We start from the raw sequence: 21,813 nt of genomic DNA, 5'->3' as shown, positions 1-21,813 counted from the left end.
TATATAGGACTATCAGTGCCTATCTAGTTGCTAGGAAAAAAAGCCCTGCCCCTCCTCCTACATATAGCAGGTACCCTTGCTCTGGGTGGTTTCCTAATGATACAAACATCCTCAGTACAATAGTCTTAGTTCAAGGAAGAAAGAAAAGGCAGACTCTAGCCATTAAATTAGAATTTATATTCACATAAGAACAGCACTTCTTCCCACTGTAGAATCACCGAGATGGGATGTATCATTTTGTCACAACTGAGTTATATGCTCAGAGGCAGTATTTCTCAATCTTGGCAAGTTTAAGATGTGTGAGAAACATTGGCCTAGATTTACATTGGTCTTTTACAGTTGAATAAATGGAATAAACAGGACCCAGTATAAAATGGGAATTATAACAGAATCCATTAAGAGTGCAAAGTTATAACAAGGGACTTAGAAATAGCTCCATCTCATTATTATTAAGCCAGGGTCCCAGATCTAATCCAGAGTTAGATTTTCTTTCGTTTGTTTTAAAGATCTGGCAACTTTACAAAAGAAAAATTGACAAGTAATTCATCCTTGTATTTAAATGAAAAAAAAAAACTCCCTAAACTGTAGGTATTAATAACAGTTTAAGGTAATTAAAACATGAATTTGCCCTAGAACTATTTTTAAAACTATTTTTTTCATATATGATTGTGAGAATGTGAAGTGCCATCTCTATATTCCTTTCCTAAAATTTTATTGGAACTTTACTTCCTGTCACAATCAGCTGTTAAGTATGAACAAAAATAAAATCCTGTCTCCCTCCACCAGCTACGGTTGCAATCCTATACCTGAATATAACTCACATTGAAAATAGAGACACCCTTTTTAATAAACATAGATAGGATTTAGTGATTACTTGACATTCAGAAGGAAGTATCTGTGTACATAAATACCTGTGACCATAATGTGCATATGTGTGCAGATGCTGGAGGGGTTTTGTACCATCATTTTTCACTCCTAATGACCACATAGATATGATGGATAGAGGTAATAAAGATATAAAACAATTTATATGCAAGGTTCATACCTTAAACATGCCATGCATTTTGAAATGAGCATATACTCATTTCAATCATCAATCTGTGTATTTAGTAGAGAATATCAATTATTTCATGGCATAGCAGTCTTTAAAAACAAACATTTTACAAAGGAAACTTTTCCTGCCTATCCCAACATTTTCCTTTTCTTTTTGTCTTAATATTGAATATCTCTATCTTTTTCTGAGTTAAAGTCCACAGGCTGTTGCTGGCCCATTTTTTTCCTCCAGCTTCTGAAATTCAAAACACATTTACTTGAAAGCAGCTCCTGCTAAAAAGAATAAGAAAGAAGCAATTAACCACATAAGACAGTGATCCTGCTCATTTCGATAAGGTTTGCCTAAGAGAAGTCTTCTGTACTTTATAAGTGACCCCAGTTTTTAAAAGTTATCTACAAATACCCAGCTAGCATTGTTCTGAAAAGCAGTGGTTCTTGTTTTTGTTGTGGAAAAGTGATGGAGAAGAATCAGCGGGACCTGAATGGATGGATGCATGCAGGTTCTACAATATTACATCTCTCCGTCCCACCATCCATCCTCATGCATCTATCCACCTTAAGACTCTATGCCCCATTTTTATCATCAGCCAATTAGTGAACCCTGGAGGATATTCTGGGTCAAACTACAGCAAGTGTCTTGAATCCTCATTAACACTAATTAGTACTTGGTAGGTTAATTGGTGGTGAATCTCATCTTTTTTTAATTACTCCAACAAATAGACAGTGGGACCCTGTGGTCAGGATTGAATTATTCTGTTTGTTTTGATGATCTTCCTCTGAATGTGTCAAGACAGATGTTGCTTGCCCAAGCTTAGGGATCCATTGCTTTGGGGGAAGGAAAGGAATGGGTCTATAAGACAAAAAAAAAAAAAAAAAAACGGCTGTTAATTGTGAACTTGGGTGATGCCCTGGAATTTTTATTCCCATCCCATTCTCTTTCCTTGGTGAAATTGGAAGAATTCATCATCTCGGCATAGAAAATCATCATTAAAAGTGAAATTTCCCAATGTTTTTCCTCTTTGTTACTCCATTATATTTCATAAGCTATAGAAACAAAGATAAAGACTTTCTTGAGTCAGATTTATTTCCTAGTAGATACCAGAACATGTCCATGTAGTTTTCTGTGCAACAGTACAGAAGTGGTGTGCTATAACATTCTTCCAAGTTTTTTTTAAACATGAAAAAAAAATCTGATAAAAGGTAAATGATGCCCAATATCCAAGCAGAAAATTACAATTTTCAGAAATATTTTGTAGACAAGGAAGATTTTCCAGATTGTTTTAAAGACCTTTACCCCTTCTGTTGTTGTTGTTATTACTGTTGTTGTTGTTGTTGTTGTTATTCCTGCATCTCTGTTATTCTGCTATCTTGTTTATGTAAAAACTAGTTCAGGATTGAGGTTTGTCACCTAAAGAAAAGAGCAACATGTACTAGAAGTTATCATGGGGACTTTTGATGGATTAGGTGATGCTTGATGATATATTTTGTGGCATTTTATTGAGACTTGTGTATATTGTGTATCAATTCAATAAGGCTTTATGAATCATTGTCATAAGCAGTCCATTCTCCATGATACCCAAGGGAAAAACACTTGTATGGCTGCAGAGGAATATACTCTTGCATAATTTGGAGGCTGATTAGTGGCAAGAAGAGGACTTTAAATACTGCTTTATACTGAGCTCCTGAAAAATATATTTATTCTTGCATGCTTTATGCAGGTTTCTGGGCTTATGTTTTATCTTATTTGTGAGAAAATTGCAGATACAGTTTACATGATATACTGTGGACATATTAATGAGTTGGTTTTTCTACTGGAAGAAAAACGCTATGGGTTTAGGCAGGGCCATTTTCATGACATGAATTGTTTAGAGTACTTCTCTAATATGTTTATTGTTAGTTTAATGGAGAAAGAAAATTATATATTTGAACCAGAAAGGAAACAGAAGAACAGAGTTGTCCTGTATTTGGCCGAAGATGGATTAATCCAGCATCCTGTTTCCCACAGGACTTATGAAATGGATACAAATAGACAAGAAAAACTAGTCATGTCCCTCTCAATGAATGTATCAATATCCTGTTAAAACCATCCAGAATGGTACCTACCATTACATCTTCAATAACTTCCACAAAACAATTATGTGAGGGTCAATAAGTTCTTAAGAGCTGTGGTGGTGCAATGGTTAGAATGCAGTATTGCCATCTAACTCATTATTCACTGTCAGAATTTCGATTCTCAACGGCTCAGGGTTGACTCAGATTTCCATCTTTCCGAGGTCAGTAAAATGAGGGGGCAATATGCTGACTCTGTAAACTGTTTAGAGAGGACCGTAAAGCGCTGTGAAGCAGTATATAAGTCTAAGTGCTCTTGCTATTCTATCTACATTGACTCTCCCACTGTCAAACTTCACTGAGTGATCACAGGTTTTAATACAATGAGATATTGCAAAAACTTTTCCCCACATTAGCCCTAATATGTATTAAAGAAAACCTTTTTCTCATGGGAACCCTAATCTTCTTTTAGGGGGGATGTATTTCCAGACACAGCTCTGGACTACATCTTCCTTTTTTCATTTTCCAATGAGCTCAGCAGAATCCTTAGCAAGTTTTCTTTCTAGTTTAGTATTGCTGCTTTTGTTAAGAATAATAAAAACATAGTTTTTCTTTTATCAGTGTGGCTTCAACTTTCATGTACAGATAGTTCTAGACTTACAGCAGTTCATTTAGTGATTATTTGAAGATACAACTTCACTGAAAAAAGTGACTTATGACCATTTTTCACATTTATGACCATTACAGCATCCTCATGGTCACGTGACCAAGATTTGGGTGCTTAGCAAGTGGTTCATATTTATGATGGTTACAGTGTCCCCAGATCATGTGAACACCTTTTGCAGCCTTCTGACAAGCAAAGTCAATGAGCAAACCAGATTTCACTTAACAACCAGGTTATACACTTAACAACTGCAATGATTCACTTAACAACTGGGGCAAGAAAATGGGGCAAAACTCACTTAACAAATGTCTCATTTAGCAACATAAATTTTGGGTTCAATTATGGTCATAAGTTGAGGACTACTTGTATAAGCCCCAGACCCATAAGCATACTGTGCTGTTCCTGTGTAATTAGTTAGCATTTGTGTTTGAGCTGACTGAATGTGCCTGTGCATGAAATGAAAAACAAAAAAGGCATTTCTTATAATTAGATCATCATCATCATCATTATATCCAAGATGAGTAGATCTGAGCAGGACCAAATACAAGTATAACACATATATTACCATGTTTTATAATACTTTGTGCTGCCTTTTCCTTTTACGGTAGGCTTGACACCAAAGCATGCAATGCAATCTTCTGGAACCTTAATGTTAACTTGAAATACTAAATCTGTACATCCACATACTGAGAGGACATTAGAATTCATTAAGTTCTTGTTTATTCTAAAAGTGTATTAGAAGAATGGAAAGAACAAGCTCTGCTCTGTCACAATGAATTTCAAATTTTTAAGAGGGCGCTTCATAATCTACCTTTTGTCTTGCAGCATGAATGAACGTGACCATTTGTTAAAAAGGCTGGGCCGAAAGACCCCTCCATGCCTCTTCCGTGCTCATTCCGTCCAGCAAGGAGTGTCACGTAAGTATTATAACATGTGTAGAGAGTCTCAGTTCTGAAATACCACAGAAGTAAAAGTCTGCCTTGTAAAAACTCTGTGGAAAAGTACACACAAGCAATACATGGCACTTTATGTGCAAATCAATGTTTTGTGTAACTTCGCAAAACAAAGATTAGATTCCAAGAAGAACTTGATCAAAAAATAATGTACAATTGTAATTGTAATTAGTGTATGTTTTCCAAAAATTTAAGTAGATGTCAATGTTTGCAAAATCTTTTCATTTTCCATCTCCCACTCTTTTTATTAGGAGAAACATCCCAATGAAACTATTTTTTTAAACTGTTATTGTATTTGTAAGCTATTGCTAGTGAAGTATAGCACATATGAAAGGGTTTTTAAATGAAGCCTTTGTATGGCAGAATTACACATTTGTTTTACAATTTTCAGATATGGATTGTAATTTTTTTAACCTGGCAATCTCATTGCATTCTGGTTTAGGTACTGCTTCAGTGAAATAAACTTCAGATAATTTCCTTAGCATTAATTAATATACATCTTGATTTTTTTTCATACGTAACTGCCCCCATTATGTTACTGAGATTGGTTGGGGATCCATGGCTAGTTGAAAAACTCAGAAAACAACAGCATAATTATTGCTCCTTGAGATCTGAGTTCCTATCTGCCCTTAGGGAAGAGTTAGTGTTAGATACATAGGCTTCAGAAAGGTTTTTTTTTAATGAAGTGTTCCAGAGCTAATTGTGTGAATTCTGATGAATTTAATTGCCCTTCTTCCATAATTTCTTGCATTTATAACCTTCTTTTCCTTCAAGAATCACAATACCCTATCATTTTCTTCCATGTTATTCTTATAAGGGTTACATATGTTGAGAAAAAGTAACTGGTTAGTGATGGATTTGAAAGAGTACGTGTCTCCCACTAAACAGCAGTTTTGCTCTTACCCTTTTAAAATAATGGCTCTTCATGATGTTGCCTTTGTCTCATCCCCAATTCATTAGACAGAAGCAGTTTAAAGGGTATTTAGCAGTTTTTGTTTTGATGTTAGGTTTTTCTTTTTCTTCCAACACAATGGTTTTGCTGTTTTGTGATCAATAATGGTACAATCTACCATCTCCTATTGGATACTGCTGGTTATGAGTAGGTATTCTTTCAGTCACTGGATACTTCCCATTCAACAGAAAAGAGTACATACCTAGCTTTGGAAGAGACATCTGTCCACTTCAGAAAGCATCAAAGAGGCATGGCACAGGCTCTTACATACTCCAGCTTCTATTGTCTTCTGTTGAACAAATACTTAATCTGTTTTTAAATACAGGTTCAGTGCTTTTTTGAAAGAATGTTTTACTTCTGTTTTTTTTTAAAAAAAAAAAAGTTTAACATTTTTTTCAGGCAGGATATATGTTATAATTATTGATTGGTATTTTTGTAAACAACGATGACTCTGAATGAATTTAGTGGCATAAAGAATCAATCAGTCAATCAATTTGATTTGAATAGATGGGGTTTTTTTGGGGGGAAGGAATCTTTCCCCCTCTGAAGGCCCAGCTTGATTTGCCCCAAAACTAAACTCTTTCTTTATCAACTTTTCCCCACACACCAAATATAATGCTACTCTCTTAACTTTTCAGAGATTTAGCATGCTTCAGGCAGGCAGAATCCTGAAAACCTTTATATAATTTATTTCCAATGTTTTATTTGGGTTGATAAAATAGATTGAAATAGAAATCTTCAAATTCTCCTACTGTTTTTGTATTGAGTCTTAATCTGCCATGGAGTGGCCCTCACCCTCCACAAAAGGTGGTGTGTGATATAAAATATTCACCCTTATACAGAAACCTGCAGTAAACCATTCCTGAATTAAGTTTGCTGGAGCTGGACTTGATTCTAGCATTTGGAAAAACAAGGGAGCTGCTTCAGAGAGCTGTTACTGGAGGGCACTGCAGTAAAGGGGAACACAGCTCCGTTGCTATACTCAATTTGCCCTGGCCTTTGAAAACTACCCTGCTGCCTTTAGCTATAGAAGAGGAATTAGAATCAGGATTAGAAAAAAAAAAAAAAAGGTCTTTACACATGCCCTATATGGCTTCTTGTATTCTTGTATTTCTGCGCATCTCACATATGGGATTCCAGTTCAGAAGTTATTTGCAGATGCTGTATATACAAATGTAAATTAATCACTGATGGTTTGTACCTTCACCTTTTAGTTCTGCACTGGTTCCAGAGTAGATTCACTCCTCTTTATCATGACTGTCCATGGTTGAGTGAAATTTGAGAGACTGCCAGAACAAAAATCCATGCATGAGGGGGGGGAGAGAGACTATTCCAGCCCATGAAAGAGCAGCAGAGAAAGACCTTGTGCTCACCGATATTCTCTATAAGGTTGCCAAAGTCGTCCCATAACATTTACTAGGTTGCTGAGCCAAAGAAAGAAAAGGGCATCCATTCAATTCTGTTAGCTAATCCCTCATAAGTATTAATTATGAAGAATTGTTAAAGGAGCCAGTCCAGGTTCAGAATAATTGCAATCATCAGTCTGTTTTTCTCATTACCATAAATTTTCATTGTAGTTTTAAAGCTCTTTTAAAAAAATATTTAATACTGATCCATAGTCCTCAGTAACTTCAATTACTCCTTGTCAAATAATGTTATAGTACAGAATACAAGAAAGGGGGAAAAATAAACAGTAGATTCCTTTTAACAAACAGCAGCTTACATCAAAAGAACTTTGTATTATATTGGAGATGGGCTATCTCAGGGGTAGGCAACCTCGGCTCTTTTATGATTCATGGACTTCAACTCCCAGAATTCCTGAGTCAGCTACCCCTGAGCTATCTGTTTCTATGAGCAATTTTATGTTCGCAGAGAGATCTTTTGCCACCTATTTGGTTCTGTGCTCTGCAAGAGAATCTCCCGCCAAGAATCTTGTAATTAAAAAAAATTAAGCAGGAAGCTAATATTCAGCAGACCACCAGTCTTCAGTATTATTTTTATTTCTAACAACCTTTTGGGGGCTGTGAAGACCTATTGGCATTCTTGGAAAATAAAAAAATTGAGTGGTGGGGAAGGAGAGGAATGGCTGAGGGGCTTTGATTTTAAAAAAGGATAAAAATCTAAAGAAAAAAACTATTCAGAAAACAGACAAAAATAAGCTGGAGTGGTAAGGGCTAATTAGGAGTAGTCTGAGTAGTTTGTCTCCTGGTAAATGGATATTTTGTGCTTGGCCATACCTGCCATAGCAGCTATTTTGTGACTAAGCATGCCCTTCTTCCCATGGCTGCCATTTTGAAGGGCATCCCTGGAATGTTCACAAAGGCCATCAGCTGAAAAAGATTGACTGTATGCAAACACTCTGTAGGGTAAATTAGTATTTTTTGGGGAAAGGAGGATAGTTCCAGGGAGACTTGTAAGCTGAAGACAGAAAAGGAGAACTGTAATTTAATGCTGTATCCTGGAGTTTGCCTAATAATAGTAGTAACAATGAATTTGCATAGCACTGGATTCCCAGCAACTCTGGGCAGTAAGTAAGACAACATGGAGAAAATAATTTAAAAATACATCAGTAAAAACAGGGGAAAATGTGGCAAAACTGGGTAATATCAAAGAACAGACCTACATTCCCCAGAAAGAGGTTCATCCTCCTTTGCCAAAGACCTGGGTGAAGAGCTAGGTTTTCAAGGCCCTTTGAAACACCAGCAGAATGCCGGCTCTCCCAGTCGCAAGGGAACTTCATTCCAGAGGTCAGGGGCTATGACAGAGAAGACATAATTGCAGGGTCCTGATAGATAAGGTTGCTTAAGCAAATGGGCCCAGAGAGTACCAACTTTGCCAAACTGAATTGGCTGGCAGATGAGAGGTGGTCTTTTGAATAACCAAGTCTATGCCATATAGAACTTTACAGGAAACAACCAGCACCTTGAATCACAATTTGATGCAAACGGGCAACAAGTGCAGCCTATAAAGCAGGAGTATTAATAGGCATACAAAGGCATGCAGCATTCTGGAGTATATGAAACTTTCAGGTAGTCTTCAAGGACAGTCCCACGTAGAATGTATTGCAGCAGTAAGTTGTAGTTTGGGGAAATAGTTAAGAAAATCACTGGAGGGTTGGGTTATACTACATTCCAGGTTCTGTTGTAAATAGTATGTCCTGTTTTTAGCATATTAAAGAACAGGAGTGCAATTTTAATGGCTTTCCAAAATGCTTGACATGGTTGCCATCCTAAGCATTCAAATAAAAATTGATAGCAGGACTAAGTTTGATTCCTTACGCTGGCACCTGTTTGACATCAGTGTCAAATAGTGGGCTGCACAGTTAAATCCTGCTATATGGATTTTTCATTCTCAGCTACTGTATGAATAACAACAACAAGAACACTTTATGGTTTCCTGTGCATGAGAACATTTTCAAAATACACTGGAAGCATCTTAGGATTCATCTCAGAGCCAAACTATGTAAACCACAAATTATGACAAAGGCCAATTTACAGAGCTGTATCTTTCCTTTCTTCCTTTCTTCCTGCAGTCCCCAGTATCAGCAGACAAGCCCATCTTCCTTCTCTTCACCTGCCCTGCTGGGCATCTTTCCAACCTGTAATGATTGCAGGTGGTCAGAGCAATGGAAGTGATGACTCACAGAGACAGTTCATGCTTTGAGCACTTCCTGAAAGCTCAGGAGAAAGCAATGGACACAACTTTCATTGTGATGCATGAAAAGAGAAGGATGCCACAGTTGCAAGCACAGAGAAAATTGGACAGGAGGGGAGGAAAAGAGAAGCTAACTCTAGGACACGGGTGTCAAACTCGCCCTGTCACGTGACATGTCGCAACGTATCGTGACTTTTTTCACATTGGGGTGGGCGCGGCCTCCACATGATGCAACCAGCCCGCGGGCCGGCAGCTTGACACCCCTGTTCTAGGAAAGGTCAGGGGATCCCCTCTGCAGCAAAGTGCTTCACAACTTCTTTTTAAATTTACAAGATTGGGTGAGAGATTAAACAGCATTTAATTCAGTATTTATTTTTAATCTGTACTCAGGTTTTTTTAAAAAATCATGCATAGGTAGCCTTGGCATTTCAAACAGCTAGGGATAGAAAAGTGGGATTGAAGGGCTGATGGCAGCATTGATTGGTTCTGAAAACTAATGGAAAGGGGAGGTTAACGCATAGCAATTTAATTCTTATCTACTACAAAAAGTTTTTCCATGTTTATCACTTGCTCAGGTCTTAAACTTCAGAAGCTCTATCTTACAAAGTCAGTACTACATTGAAGATCTTTAATTGGTCCACAACTGAAAATCTATGGATCATTCCTTATCTAAGACATTTATTGTCAGGGGTCATTCTTTTTTTTTTTTTTCTTCCCATGATTGCAACCTCTGAATCATTCATGGTATAAATGGTCTCCTGGTGCTATTCTTTCTCAATGTTTAATTTTTCCCCAGGCTGCACTTAAAACAATGACCACAGTTGTTATATATTCCTGGATAAAGTAATAGACTAAATGAATGAATGAGTGTGTGTGTGTGTGTGTGTGTGTAGGCATTTGTGTTTTTTTTAATCTGTTCTTGAGTTGTAACTACCATTGGAAGCAGAACTTCCATCACTAAGCAATGCAGTTGTTAAGTGAGTTACAGTATGTCCAATTTTAGAGCCTCTGTTGCTGCAATCACCACAGCCGTTAAGTGAATCATGGTTGCTAAGTGAATCTGACTTTCCCCATTAACTTTGCTTGTTGGAAGCCACCTAGGAAAGTCACAAATAGCAATCATGTGACCCTTGGACACTGCAAATGTCATAAATACCCATTAGTTGCCAAGTACCCGAATTTTGATGATGTAACTATGGGGATATTGTGATGGTCATTAAGCGCAAGAACCCATTACAAGTCACTTTTTTTTAGTACCATTGTAATTTCAAATGACCACTAAATAAATGGCTGTAATTTGAGGACTACTTGTGTGTGTGTGTGTGTGTGTGTGTGTGTGTGTGTGTGTGTGTTTCAGCCGAGATTGGTTTCAAAGGATATTTGTCCCCTATTCAGTTGAAGTACTATCCATACATCTTTGCAGCAAGACCTTTACTGCCTCCATTGCTGATCCCTGTCCTATTTGTATTGTCTCCATTTCAAGTCACTGCAATCAATTGATTTCCCTCTTATTCCATCTTTGGAATTTGTCAATTTAAGGCAGAAGAGCCTACTTTAATATCACTAAACTACGGTTGACAAGTTTGTTTCATGTATGAGATGAGGACAAGATTAATACAGTATCATGGAGTGATAGTAGAACAAAAGTGTTACCAGGAGATGCTTTTGCTCTGTATTATTGAAAGTGAGGAAAGGCCTAAAATCTGGTTATGCAATAAGAGAGAAACAGAAGAAAAAAAGAAAAGAAATTACAACAGAATAAAACAAAATAAAAATTTACCAAGCAGGATAAGTGTGAAAAAGAGCGTTTGCACATCACCATCATGTCCAGTCCCTGATCTCCCCAATTTCCATTCTTTTGTTCATACCTGCCAATGTCCATATGCTAAGAACAAGGAGCAAAAATTATGCTCTGCCCCTTGGGGACCTATCTTAGATTAACAAAAGATCCTTTCATCCCTATATGCAAAAGGCATATAACTCAATTGCTTACAAAAATGCATATACCACATCTCTCTATGTTGTGTGGAATTTTAGTCATGTGGAGAAAAAAAATCTATTAGTTCCTGTGAGGGAAAGCTAAAGCTTCCAGCCTAGGATGTTTAGGGGACTGAGTCTGAGTAATTAAAAAATATATATATCTACAGTAGTGCAGATTAAGATAAACTGCAGAAGAAGCAGAAAAAAGAATTTGCTCCTCTCTCAAATGATAGTACAGAATCCTCACACGGAAGTACCTAAAGAGAATTTTTAAGTGAAAAGATGGTAGCAGGCCCAGCTTTCTCTAAACTAGTGTTTCTTAATCTCGGCAACTTTAAGACATATGGACTTCAAGTCCCAGAATTCCCTAGCCAGCCAGAATTCCACATGTCTTCAAAGTTGCCAAGGTTGAGAAACACTCTAAACCTTTCTCACACAGTACTTAAAAACTACCGTATGCATTGGTATATGACTCCTGTTCACCCTCAAAATAATGAATGTGGCACCATGTTCGTTATTAATGTTCCCTGAGCAGCAGTTATGTTTGAGGCACCATGGTTCCTCACTCTAGATTTGGTTCAGTTCTCCCAATATTTCTCTCTTGAGTTACAAACAAGGATGTAGGCATGTAGGATATTGAATTTGGGAGAAGACAAGTTTAATCTGCCAGTATCCCTGAGTTTTGTTCTATTGAATGAAGGGGCAGAAGGGAGATCATAATAATGATCCCTTCTGTTCCCTGTTATCCACATTACTCTGAAAGAACATTAGAAAAAGACTGCAGTTGTGTGGGCTGAACTGGGTTTAACTGCTTCTAATCTCCTCTCATATTGTATGCTCTCTTCATGGTTGTTAAAGAAACAAACTGTAACCTCTCTCTGACTCCAAATCTCTTTCCTCTTCTCCCCCCAGATGGTTACGCTTTTTCTCAGGAGGAGCACGGGGTTGTTTCACAGTCTCAAGTTGTTCGGTCCTACGACACTACAAAGCAGAGAGCCGGAGTGGAATAACATGGACTTCTCCCTGTGATTGGTGGCTGGAGGAAAAAAGATGTGCATCAATGTGTCCACTGTGAATACACCCTTGAGTAAGGCTGGCAGCAGCAATGTAAACACCGGAAAACTTTTTACTGTGGCCTTAGCCAACAAGTTTGTTCTCTATGCTGCTTCCAGACCTTGAGCACACTTTGGTGGGAAGTGGGGGGGGGGCAGTCCTTGCCAGAAGCCAGCTGTTCTTTTGGTTTACATAGTTTATGAAACATTTGCCTCTGCTACCCAAGGTGTGATGCTGAAAACATTTTGTTTCTATTGCCATTTTTCAAAAGGCAGGGCAAAGGGCATTTGTGGTTTTGGAGAGAAAAATGAAAAAGGTGATAAGGCCCATCGCTGATCTAGCTTTGCTGAATTCAGACTTCTCATTTTGTCATGCCCAGACTTAGCTGCATGTATGAAGCCTTTATAATATTCACTGTTCATTTCACTGGAATATTTACAGAGAGGCAAAGAAGTGCAGAGAAGCAAATATAACTCAAAAAAAAGAGGAGAGGAAAGAAATAAGGCTCCAGAACAACCATCATCAGCTTGTCTTGGAATGGATCAACAATATACAAAATACTTTATAGAATTCTTAGCTGTTTACACAAATCACACACAGACATCCACAATAATTTACTCTGCTGTAATACTATCTATCACCCAAGTCATTTGAATGGCAGGCCTGTATCTCAAAACTACAGCTGAAGTGCAGTGAGGTCAATCTGCTCTGGTATGAAACAGTAATAATTCTAAAGAAAAAAATATCTTAATGTTCTGAGGAAGAGACTAAGAAAGCATCTAGCTTTTAAGTCAATTTAACATTTTGTCCCCACTGTGGCTCATGACTTAAAAAATTCCAGTGCTCATGTGCAGAGACAAGCTGGTGCCTTAACATCTTCTGCTTGTGAAGCTGATTAGAACTTCTGAGAGACAATATAAGGCTACATGTTGGACTAAGTGGACCTTAAGAAATAATGGAAAGATCAGAAAAGTACTACATGTCCTTATTAAGGTGACCCCCAAAGTTTTTGCTGCTGTGTAACAAGATCTCCTTTTGAATAAACACAGTGAAAAAGTGACCTCCTCCCTTGAGAAAATATATCAAGGAAATAAATGAAGACTTAACCTGTAGTAAGTTAAGCATCTCTGTTTCTATTCACCACTTGGAGAAATGGCATAAGATGATTTAAATGTTGTGGGAAGTATTGCAACAAGTAGAGGGAAATTTCAGTTAGTGATGATGGTTGTTTATTTTTCTTAAAATCAACCCCAAGGTCATGCTGTGGCCACTTCAGGGAACATTGTCCTGTGAGGATTGGCTATACAAATACATCCAGATTGTATTGCAAAGTATTCGGCTAATATTTTGGTTGTCTACTTCTGGCAGGGCTTTCTGTGCTGTGAAGATAGTTCTGTTAAAGAGAAGGGAGCACTTTTAGTAAAGGAGCTTTTGTTTGGTAATAATTCTACCTGTCATGTATTGTTAACATCACAAAAATCCTACCAGAAAAATAAGTTGACATGCCTAGTTAGCGTGCCAGTAAGCAGTTGTGTTCACAGGTCCACAAAAAGAATATCCTCCAAACTTTTCTTCTTCACAGTATTTTAATTTCTGGATTTTTTTTTAAATGAAAGTGAGACATGAGTAAAGCCCTTAGAGTCACCTGGTACTGCTATCTAGGCAAGCCTTAGTTAGTCCTAGCAGCCTCACTACATTTCTGAATAGCTTAAGATAAATACCATTGCAACTTTGTCCTCAGGTGCATCAGCCGGTTTTCCTGTGTGCTGTATATAAGGCCTTAAAAACATTGACACTTTATTAGTCCTTTTTGCTGACAGTCCTCTGGAACATAGGTAGATCTGAGAAAATTTGGTTACAGAGAGATCCACTCATCCAGCAAAAAGAAGTTAACCATCTCTTTACCTAGACTGAAGGCACAGTGCTTGTCATTATTCAGTACGTACCACTTCTAAGAATTAACATTTTCCTGTAGATTTTTTTTTACTCCACACATTCTGAAGGTTTTCCTTGGACCATAACTGGGAAGGACATAGCATCTACTAACACTACATGAGCTTTCAAAATGATTTGGGAGAACTTATTTAGGCCTTGTACACACGCAGCACCTCTTTTCTGTTCTTTAAAACAATCTGATTTTTTTTCAGACTTGACTGTTGCTTTAAGAAGTCCATTCATTAAAGTGCATCTGATTCTTAGAGGAGCAACATTTTTTTTTCAGGTTCACACAGTATTGTTCACTATGAGTAGAGTTGCCTTCAGTGAGATGGGCAACACATAAGTTTAATAAATAAAAAGAAGCATGGTGGCCCAAACTTCTGGTCATTGCTGTCTAGTTTAGAGAACAAAGGAAGAAAAATGATTATAATATTGTAAGCACTGATGTTGGGTTTTCTTGCAGCTAAACCTGGTAAAAATATATGAATAAGCTGAATTTAAAGCACTGCCTGCTTATTCTTATTAATATAATTAGCTTCATAAAAAGCAGGAAGAATGCCAATTGTTTAAAATAATCAAAGAAATAAAGACAAAAATAAGTTAGAGAGGTCTGTTAAAAAAAAATAAAAACTTTCTGGGGCAGATTGATGAAATTACTTTACATAGGACTTAGAATGGCCACCCTACCCACCAAATATTAGCAGTCTTATCTACTACCCCATTATGTTTATATACATATATAGTAATATAATTTAGACACATTTATCCATATCAGTAGGTAAAAAAACCAATTGTCCTTCTAGAATTCAGAGCTTAAAATTTGAACAGTTGAAACTATAACTATACTGCAAAACTTAGGCTTCAATCCTGGGAGTAAGACCCATTTATTGCATTGAGTCTTACTTCTAAGGAAACTTGCAAAGCGTTAAGATGCTGTTAAACAATACATTCTGCCAGTTTAGCTAATTAATTTCTCCTCACAACTTTAAGAATTAGAGAACTTAGACAAATCTACACCAAAAAAGTTAAATTCACAGAATTATTTGAAAAGAAGCTCCTTACAGGATTCACAATGAAATCAATTCTTTACAGTTGGTCCTCAAGTTACAACCATTTGTTCAACCTTTCAAAGTTCAGACAGTGCTGAATGAATGATACTCACGACAGTCCTCCACCATTCTCAACAGTCGTGTGACTATAGCTCCTGGCTCACAATTGTAATGTCGCAGTGAGTCACAATCTTGTGATTTTATTTCCAACATTCTCTCTGGCTTCCACAAGCAAAGTCAATGGAGAATTCAGAGCTAGCAGTCATGTGAGATCCTCATTCAACAACCCAGGTAATCCTCATTTAACTATGGGAACTGGGACTGCTGGAATTGCTGTCACCAAGCAATACATCCAGTAACACCTCGCTTTATTACCATGTCACTTACTGATGGCAGATCTGGTCCCAAATGCCATCATAAACTGAGGACCACCTATATTTGCTAACTCTGTGTTGGATTTTGACTTCTATTTTAGCTTACCAGATCTTGGCTGCAAAAACCAAGACAACCACAAGATATCAGCAAAGAGATATAAAAAAAAAACTATCTAGATTTTTGCAGACTGGATCTGATAGCCCTATTGTTTATACCCATCTTGAGGTTACTCACCTAGTATTTTTGATCTAGGTCAAAATCATCTAGTTCTTTTCCTGTGGTATATGTCTCACATTCCGATTAAGTCATTTTTCATAACTTCAGATCTGCTTTAAGGCAAGTGAAAATGAGCAGGAACTGTCTGAAATGACTTTGTCCCAAATAAACAGACTTTTGTGGGCGTATTTCAAAGATCTGAAATTATTGTCAGAAAACTCAGTATTTCCAAATTTCCTCCTCTCTCTTTTGGAAAAAACCACATTTGTAGTGTAGCTTAGAGCATTATAGTGGTTGATGTTTAAATCTATTGGCAAGTAAAATGAAGCAATCCCAAACCAGGAAGATATCATCAGTTTCCCTCAGAGAAGGAACCCAACATTGTTGAAAGTATACAAATTCACCTCTTCTGATCCCACCAACCTTGCAAGTCTCACATATGACACTATTCAGTACCATTAACAATGCTCACATGGTCTTTCTAGCATGAAAAAGAAATATGGAGGTTTCTGTCATTTTTGTTTGCTTATTTTTCATTTGTTGGGAGGGGAGATCAAGTCTAACAGCAGTCCCACTTTCCTTTGGGAAGACATGAACAGGTAACTATATGAAAACAACTGACATATTCTGCTTTTATGTAACCTTTCAAAACTGTAATAATTTATTGTGTGCAAAGACACAGCTTTATCATATCTAGTGTTTATGTAAATAAAAAGCCTTACCTTTATATATACACACATATATAATTGTATTTTAAAAATGCCAAGTAAATACTTCTTCTGTCTTATCTTGAAGTTTCAGTATATGAATTTGATATTTATATTTATTACATATAACACACTAGGTAGTTATGCCCTGCCTTCTTCTCAATGCATCATGACAAGAATTATGTCTGTTTAATTAGAATGAGTCTCAAATAATTCACAGAGGATTTCTTTGTGGTTTCCCAAACTGTTAATGAATTTCAGCCTATTTAGTCACATAGAGTATATCTTCTACCCAAATTCTCTATACTGTACACTAACTGTTCTTCCAATCCAATTATATTAGCATTGTTCAAGGAAAGCAACAACTCACTTAGTTCTTGGTCTTTCTATTGCTTTCATCCATATAAATGGACATTTTTACATCTGACTCTAAATTCCCCATAAATATTTTTTAGTACTTTTGGCTCTTCCAAACAGATTTGCAGAATTCTTCATCTTCCCAAAAATCCCAAAGGAGCTTTTTCAAAAGGCAACTGGACTTTATTTTTCCTTGAAGTTATTTCACTTCTCATCCAAGAAGTATCTTCAGTTCTGACTTCAAGGAAAAATAAAGCCCAGTTGCCTTTTGAAAAAGCACTTTTGGGACAACCATGACGTGGATGACTGAGAATCTCCATTGACATCTTCCGAAAAGCAAAATGCATTTTCCACCTCATCATATCCAATTTTATTATTGTCTGTTTTGGAAGCCATTGTCAATGCCTCTGCTTTATTTTTTTTAAAATCCTTATTGAATTATTTTAAGAAACTCTTTAATCTTGAATTTAACATATAAGGAACGGTTGCTGGAATTGGGCATGTCTAGTTTAATGAAGAGAAGGACAAGGGGGGACATGATAGCAGTGTTCCAATATTTCAGGGGCCACCACAAAGAAGAGGGAGTCAAGTGATTTTCCAAAGCGCCTGAAGGCAGGACAAGGAGCAACGGGTGGAAACTAATCAAGGAGAGAAGCAACCTAGAACTAAGGAGAAACTTCCTGACAGAACAATTAACTAGTGGAACAACCTGCCTCCAGAATGTTCCAACACTGGAAGTTTTTAAGAAGAAATTGGACAACCATTTGTCCGAAATGGTATAGGGTTACCTGCCTGAGCAGCGGGTTGGACTTGATGACCTCCAAGGTCCCTTCCAACTTTATTATATTATTATTATTATTAATCCAAAATCCATAGACACAAAAGCAGTTTTTGAAAGCATTTCTAAACTGTGTTATAACATCGTTTGGAATGTAACCCTCTGATCCCTTGGAGCAGGGTCCCTGCCTTGGAGGAAATGGCAGTACCATCTGAATAGAACATCCTGGAGGATTGTAAAGCTTCTCATTGGGAAGGTTTCTGCTCTGAAGGTGCTCCAGCAGCAATGAAAGTAAAAAGCAGGGCACCCAAAAGCCATTTTGTGGAGTGGAACCGTTGTTTCTTTTTAAACAGAACCCTACAGCATGAAAAAAGTTAAGTGAAAAACAAAGGGAGATATATAGTATTCTATACTGACTGATGGCTTTCTACTATGGTTTCTTTCTCTCCTGTTTATATCAGATTGTTTTACTTTTTGACCAGTTTTGATATGTAGCATGGCCTTCAAATGGAAAGGAATGGCATATTTTTATTACAAAGAGAAAAGTAAATAGAGGGAAAAAAAACCCAAAGAAACAATACATCATCTCTCTTCTCCACTGAGATACAAGGGGCATTCCATCATGAAAGAAGAAAAAGAAACTGCTTTTTTCTGCTTGCACCTAGCCATGATTCAAATATTCCTGGGCAATGTCTTTGTTCTGCTGCATCCCCTATATTGCTGTTTTCATCTTTTACCCGAAGGCATCAATAAATGAGAAAAACTTAAGTCATCCTTAGTTCTAACAGAACCAATCTCAGTGTTTCCCCCCCCCCTTTGTTCTGAAACAGTCCAACAGCAGTCTGCAGCTATATAAAATCTGTTAGGCTTTGTCACTCATTTGTCATCAATTAGAGCCGGGGTCAACAGGGAGGGTAGTAACTTTCATAACAACATGGTGTTCTGCGAACTTTAAAAAATGGGTGGATTGCATCAACTCAGCTGTATGGAAAGGCTCCTAATCAACTCTTAATTATAATTCCGATGGTTGGTTTTCATAAATTTCCAAAAATTAGCTCTAAAAAGAGGAATAAGTAGAATTTTCCAACCTTGTAATAGCTAATCTTTGGGGGAAGTATGATAGGGATCAATAGATAGATACAGGTAATCCTTGGGTTACACCACTGTTCAACCGTTCAAAATTACAATGGCACTGAGTGAAGCGGGGCTGGGGCTATGACCAGTCCTCAAAATTGCAGCTGTCATAATGTCCCCACCACAATTCAGGCATTTGGCAATTGGCTGCCAATTATAACAGTTGTAGCATCCCACAATCACATGATGGTTAATTGCGACTTTCCCTGCCAGCTTTGTACAAGAAAAGTCAATAGGAAAGCTGGCAGGAGGTTGCAAGTTCTTCCCATTCCCTGGGCAGTATGGGGATTTGGTACTCTGCATGCCCACCTGCCCACCCACTTGCATTCCCTAGCACCTGCCCACACTCTGCAGTGCCAGCCCACAGTGTAGCCTGCCCACCTGCAGTCTGTAGTACCAACCTGTGGCATCCCATTGCTACTCCGTAGCACCTACTGCTCATAACTCTCACCTGCCAGCCTGCTTCTTTGGAACATGGTTTCAACATTGCTTTCACCTCACTCTCATGTGAGTACTCACTTAAAGACTTGCATAGTCTCCACTTAACAAAGGCAATGGGACAGCCAGGATTGCTGTCACTAAGTCACTAAGCAATGCAATCGTGTGATGGTGCAATGTTTACAACAGCATCACTTAATGATGGAAATTTCAGTCCCAATTGCCATTGTAATCCAAGGACCATCATTAGCAGACAGATAAATATATGCTGGAGATACTGGAGTAAATACAGCAACATATCAAATTATATCACTGCAGAACATAGATGACAGCTTCTTAGTTTCTAGGTAGGCTAGACTCCTGTTTCTTGAACCATTTGTGGCTCTCTGCTGCAAGTTGGTCTTGGGCAATTTCCCTGCCTTGGATCTTCAAAATGAATGGGAGTGCAACTTCTGTTATGCAAAGGTACAGAATGTAGATGTAATGAAAACTATAATTGAAGAAATCTGAGAACCTCAGAAATCTGGCCTAAATTTATAATTCAACAAAAGCAACAAATAAGCAGCAATTTGTTTCAGGGACCTTGTCTCTGTTAAATTACAAAGTTGTATCTTCTCAAATTCTATTATTTAGTATTACACACACACACACACACACACACACACACACACACACACACACACTTTGACTTGTCTTTTTCTTGGTGCAGCTATAAACTGAACCATACCAAATCACTTGCATTGCTCCTCATTGTTTCATGTAGACATTCCCTCTTCCATCTTACACAGGCATTGCTGTGACCCCTTGAATGTTGCTGGCAAATAGGAATGCTGAAGAAACTGAATGCCATTATTGACATGAGAGTAGAACAGAAAGAGGCAAGGATATCAAAGTTATAAAAGGAACTCTTCATTTTTAGGCTTATTAGACTTAACTGGGTGATTTCACTAAGAGGAACTTCCAGATCTAGTAATGACTTTAGTAATGAATCAATTCAAAAAGCTTTTGCAAGATTAAATAGAAAGCATGGATGGTAGACTCTTGTGTATAATACAAACATACAAAAATATACCAAACTTTTGCTACTGCTCTCTCACTTATTTGATGTCAGATACTACTGAAACACCTTCTGGTTTCACTTCCAAAACAGGATTTTTACTCCAATAAATCAATAAAAACTCTTGGGGACTCCACAAGGATACAATGTGATGCAAAGCAGAAAGCAGCCTCTCTTCAAGCCAAAAAGCAAAGTGTTTTGTTGCAACATTTAGTGGGGCAAAAAAGTATTTAGTCAGCCACCAATTGTGCAAGTTCTCCCACTTAAAAAGATGAGAGAGGCCTGTAATTGTCATCATAGGTAGACCTCAACTATGAGAGACAAAATGAGAAAACAAATCCAGACAATCACATTGTCTGATCTGGAAAGAATTTATTTGCAAATTATGGTGGAAAATAAGTATGTGGTCAATATCAAAAGTTCATCTCAATACTTTGTTATATATCCTTTGTTGGCAATGACAGAGGTCAAACGTTTTCTGTAAGTCTTCACAAGGTTGGCACACACTGTTGCTGGTATGTTGGCCCATTCCTCCATGCAGATCTCTTCTAGACCAGTGATGTTTTGGGGCTGTCGCTGGAAAACACGGACTTTCAACTCCCTCCAAAGGTTTTCTATGGGGTTGAGATCTGGAGATTGGCTAGGCCATTCCAGGACCTTGAAATGCTTCTTACAAAGCCACTCCTTTGTTGCCCGGGCAGTGTGTTTGGGATCATTGCCAGGCTGAAAGACCCAGCCATGTTTCATCTTCAATGCCCTTGCTGATGGAACGAGGTTTGCACTCAAAATCTCACGATACATGGCCCCATTCATTCTTTCCTGTACATGGATCAGTCGTCCTGGTCCCTTTGCAGAGAAACAGCCCCAAAGCATGATGTTGCCACCCCCATGCTTCACAGTAGGTATGATGTTCTTTGGATGCAACTCAGCATTCTCTCTCCTCCAAAAGTTTCTACCAAATAGTTCTACTTTGGTTTCATCTGACCATAGGACATTTTCCCAATCCTCTTCTGGATCATCCAAATGTTCTCTAGCAAACTTCAGACTGGCCCGGACATGTACTGGCTTAAGCAGGGGGACACGTCTGACACTGCAGGATCTGAGTCCCTGGCGGCGTAGTGTGTTACTGATGGTTGCCTTTGTTACGCTGGTCCCAGCTCTCTGAAGGTCATTCACTAGGTCCCCCCATGTGGTTCTGGGATTTTTGCTCACCATTCTTGTGATCATGTTGACCCCATGGGGTGAGATCTTTCGTGGAGCCCCAGATCAAGGGAGATTATCAGTGGTCTTGTATGTCTTCCATTTTCTAATTATTGCTCCCACTGTTGATTTCTTCAAACCAAGCTGCTTGCCTATTGCATATTCAGTCTTCCCAGCCTGGTGCAGGTCTACAATTTTGTTTCTGG

General features: G+C 37.9%; 1 protein-coding gene across 4 annotated transcripts in view; it reads left to right on the top strand.

Annotated features, from left to right (window-relative positions):
- The window catches only part of ATP8A2 (ATPase phospholipid transporting 8A2), a 347,289-nt gene extending 330,566 nt beyond the window's left edge, over nucleotides 1-16,723 (top strand). For all 4 annotated transcript variants that reach the window (XM_039356441.1, XM_039356458.1, XM_039356469.1 and 1 more), the window contains 2 exons: nucleotides 4,592-4,683; nucleotides 12,218-16,723. In XM_039356441.1, the coding sequence (XP_039212375.1) occupies nucleotides 4,592-4,683; nucleotides 12,218-12,315 (190 nt within the window). In that variant the 3' untranslated portion in view covers nucleotides 12,316-16,723. The remainder of the gene's footprint in view (nucleotides 1-4,591; nucleotides 4,684-12,217) is intronic.
- The last annotated feature ends 5,090 nt before the right edge of the window (nucleotides 16,724-21,813 follow it).

This window comes from Crotalus tigris, unplaced genomic scaffold (assembly GCF_016545835.1).
Source record: "Crotalus tigris isolate CLP2741 ecotype Arizona unplaced genomic scaffold, ASM1654583v1 scf7180000017573.2180621, whole genome shotgun sequence".
Lineage (NCBI taxonomy): Eukaryota > Metazoa > Chordata > Lepidosauria > Squamata > Viperidae > Crotalus > Crotalus tigris.
The sequence above is the reverse complement of the archived record's forward strand: the minus strand, read 5'-3'. Positions and strand labels throughout refer to the sequence as shown.